The sequence below is a fragment of the Dendrobates tinctorius genome, unplaced genomic scaffold, assembly GCF_039654945.1.
Source record: "Dendrobates tinctorius isolate UK_male_01 unplaced genomic scaffold, ASM3965494v1 ptg000351l, whole genome shotgun sequence".
Lineage (NCBI taxonomy): Eukaryota > Metazoa > Chordata > Amphibia > Anura > Dendrobatidae > Dendrobates > Dendrobates tinctorius.
The window spans coordinates 2282318-2296968 of record NW_027362017.1 but is presented as its reverse complement, the minus strand read 5'-3'; the positions used below and the strand labels follow the sequence as shown (position 1 = coordinate 2296968).

The following is a 14651-nucleotide window of genomic DNA, read 5'->3' as shown; positions in this document are numbered from 1 at the left end:
AAAAAACTAAATTTCAACGTGACCTACAGGATTATGCCAATAATAAAGTATACAACTGGCATCAGAAACCACATTCCATCTTAAAGAGAAAATCCTCAAATAGGGTGACCTTTAGGAATTTTGATTCCTCTGCAGATACATCTGTGTTTAACACCTCAGAGGATTTTTCTGATACCTCTATTGCCTCAACTTCTACGAACACTAGCTTTAATCCCACCACAGGTGCTTTTTCTAATGGTCAGCACAAGACTCCAAAAAACGCAGGAGACGTGGGGGGAGAAAGCACAAGAAGAAGGCAACCATATCGCAGTTGACGTCAGAGGTATTAGAAATTCCTATCTGGAATTTGTCCAGCTTTATCCTATCATCAGCACAAATCTCCTTGCTATCAAGAGGCTTGAGTTTTTGTCCTACTCAGAATTTTTATATTTTTAATACCATTTTGGATATAAATAAACTCGCCAGGAATATCACTATAAAATCACATTTTGAGGAAAGTAAGGAGCATCATTCCAGAGCAGTGTGTCCAGTTGAATTAAATAACGATACATTTTTTTCGTTTGAAGAACAGAAAACAATGCTGGACTTGCAGATTCTGGAGAATGAAAATAATCTGGACAATGTGAACCTGAACTTATATTTTCCCAGAAGTAATCCTTTTTTTTATCCCTTGCAGTCAAGACCACAAGTTCTGGATACTTTCCAAGAACTTGTGGAGAAAGATCTGATTGACTTGAAGAAATCTAGAGAACAGACTTTTTCTGCAAGTAATTTATCCAAAAATGAAAGAGATGCATTGAAAGAACTTAAAAATAATCCTGATCTTTTGATACGCCCTGCAGACAAGGGAGGTGCAGTGGTGATCCTCAATGCGGGATTGTATGCTAAACTGAACCTTCTGGTATTGGAGGATAAGGAGATGTATATGGAGTTGAATAGGAACCCTACTAGAGAATTTAATATTGCATTGAAATCATTACTTGAGGAAGGATGTTATACAGGTGCCATAGATAAAAATCTTCTGGAATATATTTATGTTTGTAATCCTGTTGTCCCGGTCTATCATTCCCTCCCCAAGATCCATAAAAATATATTTCCTCCACCTTTAAGACCTATAGTAGCAGGTATTGGATCTTTAGGGGAGAGGTTGAGTGAGTGGGTGGATTTCTATCTACAACCTCTTGCCTGTAAAATTCCAAGTTTTATTCGTGATACTAAGGCAATTATATCCATGCTAGAGGGGTTTCAGTGGCGGGAGGATTATATCTGGCTTTCATGTGATGTTATTGCTCTCTATCCATCCATACCACATTCTATAGCTTTAAAATCTCTTGTCTATTATTTGGATCATTTCAGTAGCTATGATATTGTCATTAAAGATTTTTTAGCATCAGCAGTCGATTTTTTGTTGTCACATAACTATTTTTCCTTTAATGATCGGTATTTTTTACAAAGATCTGGTGTTTCAATGGGATCTAAATTCTCCCCCTCCCTTGCAAATATTGTAATGGGGAGGTGGGAAGAATTATTTTTACATAATGATAGTAATCCCTTTAAAAGGAATGTGGTATGGATGGGTAGATTCATTGATGATTTGCTGTTTATTTGGAGAGGTACACAATTGGAACTACAGAATTTTATATATTATATTAACATCAATGATTTCAATTTGAAATTTACCTTTTGTTCTAACAAAAATTCGATTCATTTTTTGGATGTTACTTTGAGGACTAATACAGATGGGAAGGTTGAGATTTTACCTTTTAGAAAACCTACAACTTCTAATAACATTTTAGCGGCGGATTCTTGTCATCCACCCCATGTTGTAAAAAATCTTCCCATTCGTGAATTAATAAGGATCAAAAGGAATAGTACAGACCCTGCTACCTTTGAGAGTGAAAAATTAAAAACTTGTAAGAGATTAAAGAAAAGAAGATACTCCCGATGGTGTCTTGATAGAGCGGATAAAATTGTTAATGAAGTGAAACGTAGTGACCTTTTTTGCGAAAAGAAAAAAGATTTTGTTACTAGAAAATCTACAATAATTTTTTCAACACAATATAGTACAGATTTTTATAATATCAAGAAAATTCTTCTGAAATATTTACCCATTCTTAATCAGGACCCAAAATTAAGGGAAATCTTGAAAAATAACAAAATTGAATTTATTGCCAAAAAAGCACCTTCTTTAAGGGATATCCTTTCCCCGAGTTATTTTTCTGAAAAATCCACCACTCCAACAACGTGGTTGGATATGAAAGGGTTTTTTCCATGTGGTGCAAGGAAGTGCAAGTGCTGTCATTTTGCGAAAAAATCGAAACTTTTTTCTTCATTTGCTTATAAAAAACCTATGTAATTAACAATTTTATTAATTGTAGTTCTGACTATATCATATATTCAATAGAATGCACAACTTGTTTGATTCAATATATTGGTTGTACTTCAGGATCCTTAAAAAGGCGTATTCGTAAACATCTGAGCGACACTGAGAGCACTACGGCACTTACTATTTCTGCTGCATCTAGACATTTTGTGATAGTCCAGGGAAGAAACACAGATTCATTTTCCTTTATGGGCATTGAAAAGGTTTTTCCACCTCCACGTGGTGGTAATTATTACCGCAAATTATTAAATAGGGAGAGTTTTTGGATTTTTACTTTAGGTAGTCGTACACCAGATGGCATGAATAAGAGACAGGACCTTATTACGTGTTATTGAATGTGTTTGAATTTTTTTTTTTTTTATATATATATTTTTTTTTATTTTAATTTTTTTTTTATTTTTTATTTTTTTTTTTCAGAAAGTAGGATTAAAGGGAATCGAATAATAAATAATAAATTTATAATTAACATTGATGATCTATCCATTTGTTGAATGTATGTTTATGCATATATATATATCTTTTGTTTGTTGTATTTTTGTGTCAAGATATTTATTTAGTGACATTATTATGATGTAGAATGCTGGAACAATAATTTTTTTTTTTCCCATATATATATTTGTATACTTGTTAACTGATTTTCTATATGTTTTTTCCATGTATCACTATTGATTGGGGTTTTGTCATCATAGGGTTAAAGTATGGGAGGTCTTACTCTTGATTTTAATTCCTTTTTTCATCCCTTCCCCCCTCTTCCTTATATATGGGTAGCTTAATTTTCAGTTGAAAGACCATGTAGAAGGCGTTAATTCGCCGAAACACGTAGTCTGAGAGGCTAACCTCCCCTTTCCCCCAATCTATTTATCTACTGTCCAGAAGCGTGGATTTATTTTATGATGGACTTTAATAATAAAAATCTTTGCTAATGCAAGAAAAAACTTTAAAATTTTGTATCCTGGATTTTGTCCGCTGGAGTTTAAAGTTACATTTTTTCACTGTTAAATATCAGTACCCGTTACCCCTGATTTCTGATTTATTTTCCAGAGTTAAAAGTGCTTGTTGGTTTACCAAACTTAACCTCAGGGGGGCGTATAATCTTATTCGCATCAAGCACGGGGATGAATGGAAGACGACGTTTAATACTCCGGAGGGACATTTTGAGTACCTGGTGATGCCTTTTGGGCTCACTAATGCCGCTTCCGTCTTCCAATCTTTTATGAACGATATTTTCTGGGACCTTGTAGATAAGTTTTTGATCATTTATCTGGATGATATTTTTTCAAGTGATTGGGACTCTCATGTGGAACATGTCCGGACTGTGTTCCGGATTTTGAGGGAAAATACTCTGTATGTTAAGGGATCGAAATATCTTTTTGGTGTACAGAGGATTTAGTTTTTGGGAATTATTTTGTCCCCGTCTGCTATTGAAATGGACCCAGCCAAGGTACAGGCCATATATGATTGGTTCTGCCCACTTCTCTGAAGGCTCTTCAGAAGTTTTGGGGTTTTTCTCAATTCTACCGTAAATTTATAAGGAGCTTTTCTGGTATTGCTAAACCTCTGATGGATTTGACCAAAAAGGGCGCTGATGTGGTAAATTGGTCTCTAGAGGCAGTCTCTGCATTTCAGGATCTTAAGCAGAGATTCACTTCTGCTCCGGTTCTACGGCAACCTGATGTTTCACTCCCATTTCAGGTGGAGAGAGATGCTTCTGAGATTGGTGAAAGAGCCGTTTTGTCTCAATGAGATCCGGTAACCTCTAAGATGAATCCCTGTGCCTTCTTTTCTCGAAAATTTTCTCCATCTGAACATAACTATGACGTGGAGAATTGGGAATTATTGGCCATGAAGTGGGCATTTGAAGAGTGGAGACATTGGTTGGAGGGAGCTAGACATCAAGTTGTGGTCCTCACCGATTTATCTTGAATCAGCCAAGTGCTTGAATCCTAGACAGGCTAGGTGGGCCATGTTTTTCACGCATTTTAATTTTGTGGTCTCCTTTCTTCCAGGCACTAAGAATGTTAAGGCGGATGCCCTTTCTAGGAGTTTCTTTGCGGATTCTCTTGATGTGACCGAGCCTACGACCATTCTAAATGAGGATGTAGTTCTTTCCGCCATCTCTCCTGATTTGAGACGTGCCCTGGAGGAATTTCAGGTGGATAAACCTGAAGGATGCCCTATGGGAAAATTGTATGTCCCTGACCAGTGGAGGAAAAGAGTAATGTCTGAAATTCATTGCTCCATGTTGGCTGGTCATCCTGGTATCTTTGGTACCAGAGATTTGATGAGTCGGTCTTTTTGGTGGCCTGCCTTATCTCGTGATGTCAGGAATTTTGTGCAGTCCTGTGGGACTTGTTCTCAGTCCAAGCCCTGTTCTAGTGCTAGTGGTTTGATGCCTCTGCCGGTGCCCAGGACCCATATCACAATGAATTTTATCTCTGATCTCCCTGTCTCTCAGAGAATGACTGTTATCTGGGTGATCTGTGATAGATTTTCTAAGATGGTCCATCTTTTACCACTCCCAAAGTTGCCATCTTCTTCTGAGTTGGTGCCCTTGTTTTTACAAGTGGTTCATTTTACGGGATTCCTGAGAACATTGTGTCGGACAGAGGGGTCCAGTTTGTTTCCAGATTTTGGAGGGCTTTTTGTTCCAAACTGGGAATTCAGTTGTCTTTCTCCTCTGCATTTCATCCTCAGACCAATGGGCAGACTGAGAGAACAAACCAGACGTTGGAGTCCTATTTGAGATGTTTCATATCTGCTGATCAGGATGATTGGGTCTCATTTTTGCCCTTGGCCGAATTCGAGCTAAACAATAGGGCTAGCTCTGCCACTTTGATGTCTCCTTTCTTTTGTAACTTTGGGTTTCATCCTCGATTTTCTTCGGGGCAGGTAGAAGCTTCTGCCTGCCCAGGTGTGGATTCTGTGGTAGAGAGAATGCTGCAGATTTGGGACCAAGCAGTGGATAAGTTGTCCCACTCTCAGGAAAAATCCCAACGGTTTTCCAACCGGCATAGGACCATTGGTCCCCGGTATAAAGTGGGTGATATGGTTTCGTTGTTCTCAAAAAATATTCCCATGAAGGTTGCATCTCCAAAATTCAAGCCAAGGTTTATTGGACCTTATAAGATTTTGGAAATCCTTAACCCCGTTTCTTTTCATTTGGCTCTTCCAGTTACATTTAAGATTCATAACGTCTTACATAAATCTTTGTTGAAAAGGTTTGTGGAGCCAGTTGTTCCCATGGCAGCACTCCCTGACCCTGTACTAGTTAAGGGTAATTTGGAGTATGATGTAGAGAAGATATTGGATTCTCGTCTGGCTAGACGGAGACTTCAGTACTTGGTCAAGTGGAAGGGTTATAGTTAGGAGGATAATTCTTGGGTCTCTGCTTGTGACATCCATGGCAAGATATTGATTTGTGCCTTTTACCAGGCCCATCCTGATCGGCCTGTTGGCATGGATGAGGGTTTGGTGACCCCTCCTCAAGGGGGGGGGTACTGTTGTGAATTCTATTGCTCGGAGTTCTGAGCCGAAGCTCCCTCTGCTCCCTCTGGTGGTTGCTGAGAGTAGTGGAGCTGGCCAGGTGGATGGAAACCTGGGATTATTGACTGGGAGCATATAATTGAGCTTGCTGCTATTGGAGGTTGCTGGTGATTTCCTCCATGTGCATTTGAAGCTCTTTTGTCCCCTGCCTGATCTGCATGGTTCAGCTAAGTGATTCTTTTGCTAATCCTTTGCATCTAATCTGGTTTTGTCTTTTTTTTGCTTTCTGTTTTGCTGCTAGGGTTCAGCGTGCTCCTTGCTGGGGGCAACGCTGGGCCCTGCTTCATATGTTGCAGCTTGTTCAGTACCCTGTTATGTTATTGTCTTTTTACTTTGCTGCCAGTTTATTCCGGGAGTGCTGATCTTGTGGGAGTGAGATCGTGTGACCTCAGGTTTTTTGTATATCAGAAGTGTTGGACTTTTTCAGGGTTTTGTGCGTGAATGCAGACAGTATCTTTTCTGTCCTGTCCTGTCTAAACAGCTTGGACCCCACCGTTTGCTCAGTCTGTTCTCTGCCTGTGTTTGTGTCTCATCTTGTCTCACCGACAATATATGTTTGGGGGCTGTCTATTCCTTTGGGGATCTGCTCCGGGGCAGTTTAGATTTCATCTTTCTGTCTTTAGGCTTAGTTAGTCCTCTGGCTGTGAAGAATCGTCTAGGGCATCGTAGGAACGCTCCACAGCTACTGCTAGTTGTGTGGATAATATCAGGGGTCTGCAATCCACTTAGTTACCAACCTCTCTGGTCTTCTGGTGGCTTAGCCTGTTCCTGCCATCCTCCTCGGTGACCCTTTCATAACAGTGTTTATAATCAACTCTGGTTCCTACCAGCTTGCTTTAATTTTCAAGTTTGTAACCCAGGAGAGGCATGTTTGCCCATTCATACTGTAGACTTCTATAACACAAGAAACGCATTTAATAATGATAGGACCCATCAGAGAAGTGTCATCTTGTTGCGGTTGATGGGCTTTCATGAATTTGACAATTTATGTGCTAAGAACCTTCACTTTTGTAAGAAATTTTTTAATTTTTTTTACTTTTTATTACAGTTTACTTAGCAATTATGATAGATTTTGTGTTTGCATATATATTGGTCTCTACAGAGTGCTGCTGTGTTCCCCCTTTTTGCAAGTTATGCATTTATTACAGTAGGCACCTGTTCATACTATATGGAGGTGCTGGTTAGGTTTTTTCTTCTATGCAGTTAGCCAGGGAATAGTGCGGTGACAATCAGAGACTAGACTCGTGACGGCGGCGGGGCAAAGGACCAGTATAGGGCATTAGGGGAGTTTAGGGACAGGCACAGGATGGAGTTCAAGAGATGCCCCATCCCTCGTCCCGTATGGTTAGGACCTTCCTCACCCCATTCCATCTTGTTGTTGGTATTTGTCGTGTGGTCCGCTGGACCTAACCGTGTCGGTTGTCACACATATAGAATAGGATAGCCCATAAGTGTGAAACCTTAAAAAACACATATAATACTATTAGAAATGATCAAATAAAGACATGCCATTATATTTTTATTTATTTGTTTTACTTACTTATGTAGCACCATTAATTCTGATATTTGGAGAATGTTGACATTCTCTAAATCTTAAAATGTCTACGATCACTCATCTGAAGCCTACACCATCCTTGACAGCATCAAAACCGCTAAACAATGACATGAGAAACATCTGGCAAGCCAAATGCAAGATACTCTGCTGCCAATCACCACCATAGGTGGCAGTTATGGTACTTCTTATGCTGCCTCCTAAGTGACCAAGGCCAGGGCCGCTTGGTTGCCATGTTGTCGTGAACAGCACAGGCTTCAGGATAGTCTTAGAAAACAATGAGGAATCATCCATAATGTTGTCTCTAACAAACAAATCTTTCTTCTCTTTCTAACTCAGGGTGGTGTTGCAGGCTCCATAGATCCTGATGTTGCCATAACAGCTTATGTTGTGATTAGTCTCCTCGAGAGTCAGAAATACTGCTCCAAATCTGTAAATGTAAGTGACTAAATCTATATATAATTGATATCTTGACCAAGCGTAAATTGTATCATCAACTGGACAACTTGAGCTGATGGAAGTGGTTGATCTTGGAAGCTTCTTTAAAAATTGATATGTAAATGGGGTAAAAAGAAACACATTCACAATTTTCAGAACTTACCACAATCAAGCACACTGTGTAAAATGCACGTTAGGTTATCTGGGCTCTTGAAGACCCCTTTTACTTTACTTTAGCAAAAGAGAAGAGACAAATTCCAGCCCACCCATACAGAAGATCCTCTATGGCAACTTGTATATTTCAGAGCAGTCTGCTGGAAAACCAGATGGTAGGCATGGGCACCACAGCGTGGATAATCCTTGTAAAGCTCTCTTCTGTGCAATCCTCAGTAGGGAAACCAGTTATACGGCAGACCCTGGAGTTGTCCCCTTAGTATAGAGATGTTCTCCTGGCTGCTTGTACAGTATTGGACTGTAACCCAGCGTAGCTTAGTTGGGATTACCTTATTCCTGTAAGGAAATGCTTCATGCAACTTTATCCAGCTTTGCTCATTACTTGCCTTGTTCTGAGGAAAACTTATGGGTTCACACCCAGCGCACGGAGCTGCCCAGGTAGGAATATTAAATCAAAAATGATGTCCGGCGCTCGAAAAAGCAAGTATTTTTTATTTTAAAATTTCAAAAAATTTTTTATTGAACACGTTTTTAAAAATTCAAATGTGCAGACGAACAGAAGTGACGTTAGTTAGCCACATGTAGCATAGACGATCCTACGTGTTTCGGCATAGAGCCTTACTCCCATTCTTCCCCTTAATCATTTGTCTCCCTGTGAGGAGTTAATCCCTTGTTCAATTAAATTGTTTAATTTGTTAACCCTTGCTCTGCCTGTAACTGCATTTCTCTACCTGCTAACACTTGGCGTAGTCAGCAGAATGCAGTCTACAGGCACAGAAGTGACAGACCAAGCGGCCAGATGTTAGACGCCGGGATTATCCCACTGCACAGGGTGGATCCCAAGCCTTGTCTGGCTCGTTGGTCTCCCATTTGGACTTGGCCGCTGTGGGTCCTGATTAGCATAGACGTCAGTTCTAGCGTCTAGCTCAGGCTCGTGCTGTGCACTTGGTTACTGCTGGTTTTCCTGCCAAGTCTTTTGTAACCAATGATATTCAGGGACAGTCCAGCTCTCCAGAGTCTAAGTCCAGAGATCACCATACTGAGCATGTCCGTGAGGTGGCACCTTCTCATTGGTGGTCGGTTTTCAGCTGCTCTGGTGATGTGGCAGCTCCGGCTTGGCCCACGGGCAAGGTCCTGTCTGAAAGGCTCTCAGAGGTGCACACCAGCGTGCTAGTGTCATTTGTGATTTTGTGTGTGTGAGTGGATATGCTACAACTCTGTTTGCATGTGTGCCATTCTTATAGCGGTGAGTGTGACTGTGTCTAGGTAGGCTGTGCAGGGTGGGAACTCCCGCTTGGCTTAGCATCTGACTCAGATCGTGTGTGCGGTTAGCACAGCTGTGTTTCAGAGCAAGCACGACCACCAGCCTAGACTTCCCTGAGGGGAGTAATAGGGACTCCAACTAGGGTCATATTTGCTCTATCCCTGTCATGTTTATCAGGGTAAAGCACTCAGAGCTTTTTTGTTCTGTACCACTCGGTGAAGTAACTGAGCTGGGTACTCTGTGTATCGTTCACACGGTGTGGCGTCTAACACCGCAGGATCTAGCAAACGTTCGCCGTCCTGATACCATCATTGCTCTATAGCAGCAGTTTTACATCTCTGCACGGTGGATCCCGAGTTGTGATTGCACTCTATTATACATCTTTCTTCTAACACTGGGGGTGCCATCTTACCGCTTGAGGTCCATGCTTAGTAACATCCCAAAGTTTAGAGGGAGCAATTCGCTGTTATGGGACTGGCTCGAGCGGGTTAAGGGTATGTTGAGAATGTACCCCATGACCCCCGCGATGCAGGTGGAGATTGCTATGATGGTCCTAGGCGGAGCGTGACACTTTCACCAAAGTCTTACAAATCTTAGAAGAAATGCACAGGGACCACACGGACGTCGGTGAATTGTGAATGCACTTGTTTAGCCATGTCCAAATGGAGGGGGAGTCCGGGACTGAATATATGAATGCTCTGCAGGAGATTCACGCTGAAATCACTAAGCGGGACAATGTGGGTGTAGGTCGTCTTGACGTCATCCTGAGAGACCAGTTAGTGGCAGGCTTCAGAGATGTGCTGCTTAAACAGGCCCTGCGGGAGTGCTTGCGAGTCAATCCGTGCATGACTTTTCTGAAAGTTGGGGCAGAGGAGCGTGCGCGTGAACAGGAGCAGGGGGTGACAGCCTTGGCAGGCAAGGTCCGGAGCGGGGAGGTATCTGTTTTGCCCGCATCTGAACCAGGCTGGATGAGAGAAATCCGGAAAGCAGAAATGACCCCGAACCTCGCCAAGAAACCAGAGAATCCCACACAGAGAGACGGCTGATTTGTTTCATGTGTGGAGACATTGGACATTATGCCTGAGGATGTGCGCAACGGGGCCGAAAACATGCCCGTCGGCCAATAAACTAGTGGGCTCCGTGGCTGGGGGACGCCGCCTGGAGCCTGAACAGCCAAGAAGGAGAGAAGGAAGTCCATTCAAGTCTGGTTTCGCTGAGTCCTCTTGTATGGGATCAAATGGATGGCCGGGCCTTCCGCTGTCTAGTCGAAACCGGCTCACAAGTGACCACCATGCCTGAGACTTATTTCAGATGTAATTTTCCCGAGGTGATATGGCCTGAATGGGGCGCAGTGATCAAGATAATGGCAGCCAATCAGTTGCCCATCCCAGTCGCAAGGGTGGTTTGGATGCAAATTACTGTATGTGGCAAAGATGTGGGCCGGGAAGGAGTCGTGTTAACCGCTGGGGACCCTGGTAATGGCCCCACTGTAACTTTAGGAAAGAACTTGTTGAAGGAACTTGGGAACATCCTGGTCAGTGAGTCTTCAGATGTGTTTCTAAATCTATGGAGCCCTCGTACCCCTCAGAGAAAGGTGTTTCAACATTTGATACGGGTGGCCCAGGTCCAAGAAACGTCAAGTAAAGGAAAAGTCATGGGGAAGGTGATAGTCACAGCCGCTGCCAAACTTGTTTTACCACCAGGTCAAACTGTGCTCACTCTGCTCGCACGAGCCTGCACGCCTCTTGAAGGGGTAGAAGTACAGGTAGAGCCAGCTCTAATGGATCAACTATCTCCTGGACTCCTCATTGCACGGACGTTAGTCACCGTCCACGATGGTAATGTACTAGTACGGTGTGTCAACCTAGGAGAAGACAGCCTCACGCTCCGGCCCAAAAGAAAATTAGCACAGATAATTGGTATGCCTGAAGAACTAATGCAACCAGAGGCCGTTCAGTTGTCAGTGAAACAAGGAGATCCCTGGACAGTGGCCATTACCATGTCCTCAGATCCCCCATAACAATCTCAAGGAAGGGTGCCGGATCATGAAGCAGATGTGGGCTGAGCTAACGGAACTCTCACCACAACTGGTACAACAAGTGGAAGCGGTGTTGGAAGCATTACCAGGACATTTTTGCTCGTCACGATGATGAATTCGGGTGCACCACAGCCATCACCCATGAGATTCCCACGGAAAACACCGCACCCATTCGTGAGCGATATCTACATAGCCCACCACAAATATATCAAGAGGTGAAAGATGTTGGAGCATATGCTGCAGAGTGGAGTCATCCGAGAAAGTCAAAGTCCGTGGCCTGCTCCCATAGTCTTAGCACAGAAAAAGGACAGAACCCTGCGCTTCTGTGTTGACTACCAGAAGTTGAACGCCTACATCATGCAAGACTCTTATCCACTACCGAGAATCAAGGAGTCTGCTCTGAGGAAAGCAAAGTACTTCTCATCGTTGGACCTGGCCAGTGGATATTGGCAAGTGCCCATGGCTGAGCATGATCGGCCGAAGACGGCATTCATACTGCCCATGGGATTGTTCGAATTCAAACGGATGCCCTTCAGCAATACCAACCCCCCTAGAACCTTTCAGCGATTGATGGAGAGATGTTTGGGAGACTTGAACTTTGAAGCTACTCTCATTTATTTAGATGACATCATTGTCTATGCAGCTACCTTTGAGGAGCATCTTCAACGGCTGGAACAGGTGTTGAGTTAGCTGCAGAAGCATGGCCTGAAAGTGAAATCCCAAAAGTACCATCTTTTCCACAAGCAAATCGAATACCTAGGACATGTCGTATCCACTGAGTCAGTGAGACCATCGTGTGAAAAGATAGCGGCAGTACAAGAGTGGCCCACTACGAAGACAGTGAAGGACATGTGGGCATTTCTGGGGCTTACTGGGTATTATCGACGGGTCGTAAAAAAACTTCACCCATATTAACCCACTGCTGGAAGTATTGAAGGGAGTACTGTCTGGTGCGAAGCATCAGACCATTCAGTGGGGAATTAGCCTGAAAGAAGCCTTCCAAGCCTTGAAGATGGCCTTGACCGAAGCACCCATACTGACCTACACAGACTTCTCTCAACCTTTTATTCTTCACATTGATGGAAGTCTACAGGGACTGGGGGCCGTATTGTCCCAGATGCAGGATGGAAAAGAGTGAGTAATTGCCTATGCTAACCAGTCCCTCTACGACTCAGAACGGAACTCGGATAATTACAGTTCTTTCAAGTTAGAATTGCTGGCACTAGTGTGGGTGATGACTGAGAAGTTTGCTGAATACCTGTCTGGGTCCAAAGTTTTGGTGCGCAATGACAACAATCCTATGGCCCAGAGATGGGTAGCTCGTACGGCGAAATACCGATATAAGATTGCATATCGCAAAGAGCTGAAAAGACGCATGCTGATGCTCTGTCTATAGTGACCCATGAATGACTCAGACCCAATTGGGATGAAGAGTTAGAGGCTGAAGAGATCACAGGGTTTCAGAACCCCACCAGGACACGATAAGTTGTTTTCTAAAAAGACTGTTCCCATTCTTAACTTATTGTTCTGCACATTTTTCCTCTTAACCAATTTTCTCCCTGTGAGGAGTTAATCCCTTGATCAATTAAACTGTTTAATTTGTTAACCCTTGCTCTGCCTTCTGTCTGCCACTGCATTCCTCTACCAGCTAACAAAGAAGGGCACACTGACAAGCTGTTTCCTATAAAGACAATAATTGCTGTTCTGAAGATTGTTGGACAGCTAGATGCCCCTGATCTTACCTGTCAGTATTTTGGAGAACATTGCATCCAATGCACACTTCAAGAAAGCAGAATAAAACAACCTACCTCTAACAAATGTCAGTATCTACTATGGATGTACAGTAGTATAAAATATACAGTGCCTACATTACAATATTACAATCTTAAAAGGAAACAAAGGAAAGAATAAATGAGAGTTAGAGTTTAGATATTGGCTAGATATCAGCTATTTCTATTTGTTTTCTAGAACCTGCAGAGCAGTATTGATAAAGCGGTAAATTACATAGCAGATCGATATCAAAAGCTGAAGAAGCCATATTCTATTGCAATTACCGCATATGCACTCGCTATAGCTGGAAGACTGAAAGATCCACTGAAATTGCTATCTGCAGCGCAAGGTAAGAGTTATGTGGAAAGATGGAAAATCTGTACAAAGCCCAATCTAAACAATTTACATAAATATCTGCTGGTAGACCCTCCTACAGATGAATACATACTGTAGATATTAACAAAGACCCCACCAGAGAGATGACAGATGCTCTATATACTACACCACACAGGAGAGCTGACAGATCCTCTATATACAACACCACACAGGAGAGCTGACAGATCCTCTATATATTACACCACACAGGAGAGCTGACAGATCCTCTATATACAACACCACACAGGAGAGCTGACAGATCCTCTATATACAACACCACACAGCAGAGCTGACAGATCCTCTATATACCACACCACACAAGAGAGCTGACAGATCCTCTATATACTACACCACACAGGAGAGCTGACAGATCCTCTATATACTACACCACACAGGAGAGCTTACAGATCCTCTATATACTACACCACACAGGAGACCTGACAGATGCTCTATATACTGCACCACACAGGAGAGCAGACAGATCCTCTATATACAACACCACACAGGAGAGCCGACAGATCCTCTATATACTATACCACACAGGAGACCTGACAGATACTCTATATACCACACCACACAGGAGAGCTGACAGATCCTCTATATACTACACCACACAGGAGAGCTGACAGATGCTCTATATACTACACCACACAGGAGAGCTGACAGATCCTCTATATACTACACCACACAGGAGACCTGACAGATGCTCTATATACTGCACCACACAGGAGAGCAGACAGATCCTCTATATACAACACCACACAGGAGAGCCGACAGATCCTCTATATACTATACCACACAGGAGACCTGACAGATACTCTATATACTACACCACACAGGAGAGCTGACAGATCTTCTATATACTACACCACACAGGAGAGCTGACAGTTCCTCTATATAAAACACCACACAGGAGAGCTGACAGATCCTCTATATACAACACCACACAGGAGACCTGACAGATCCTCTATATACTACACCACACAGGAGAGATGACAGATACTCTATATACTACAACACACAGGAGAGCTGACAGATCCTCTATATACTACACCACACAGGACAGCTAACAGATCCTCTATATACTACACCACACAGGAGAGTTGACAGATCC

General features: G+C 42.6%; 1 protein-coding gene across 1 annotated transcript in view; it reads left to right on the top strand.

Annotated features, from left to right (window-relative positions):
- The window catches only part of LOC141075418 (venom factor-like), a 397441-nt gene that overhangs the window by 263951 nt on the left and 118839 nt on the right, over nt 1–14651 (top strand). Inside the window, exons 27-28 of the mRNA XM_073562451.1 lie at nt 7818–7916; nt 13361–13511. Of these exons, the coding sequence (XP_073418552.1) occupies nt 7818–7916; nt 13361–13511 (250 nt within the window). The remainder of the gene's footprint in view (nt 1–7817; nt 7917–13360; nt 13512–14651) is intronic.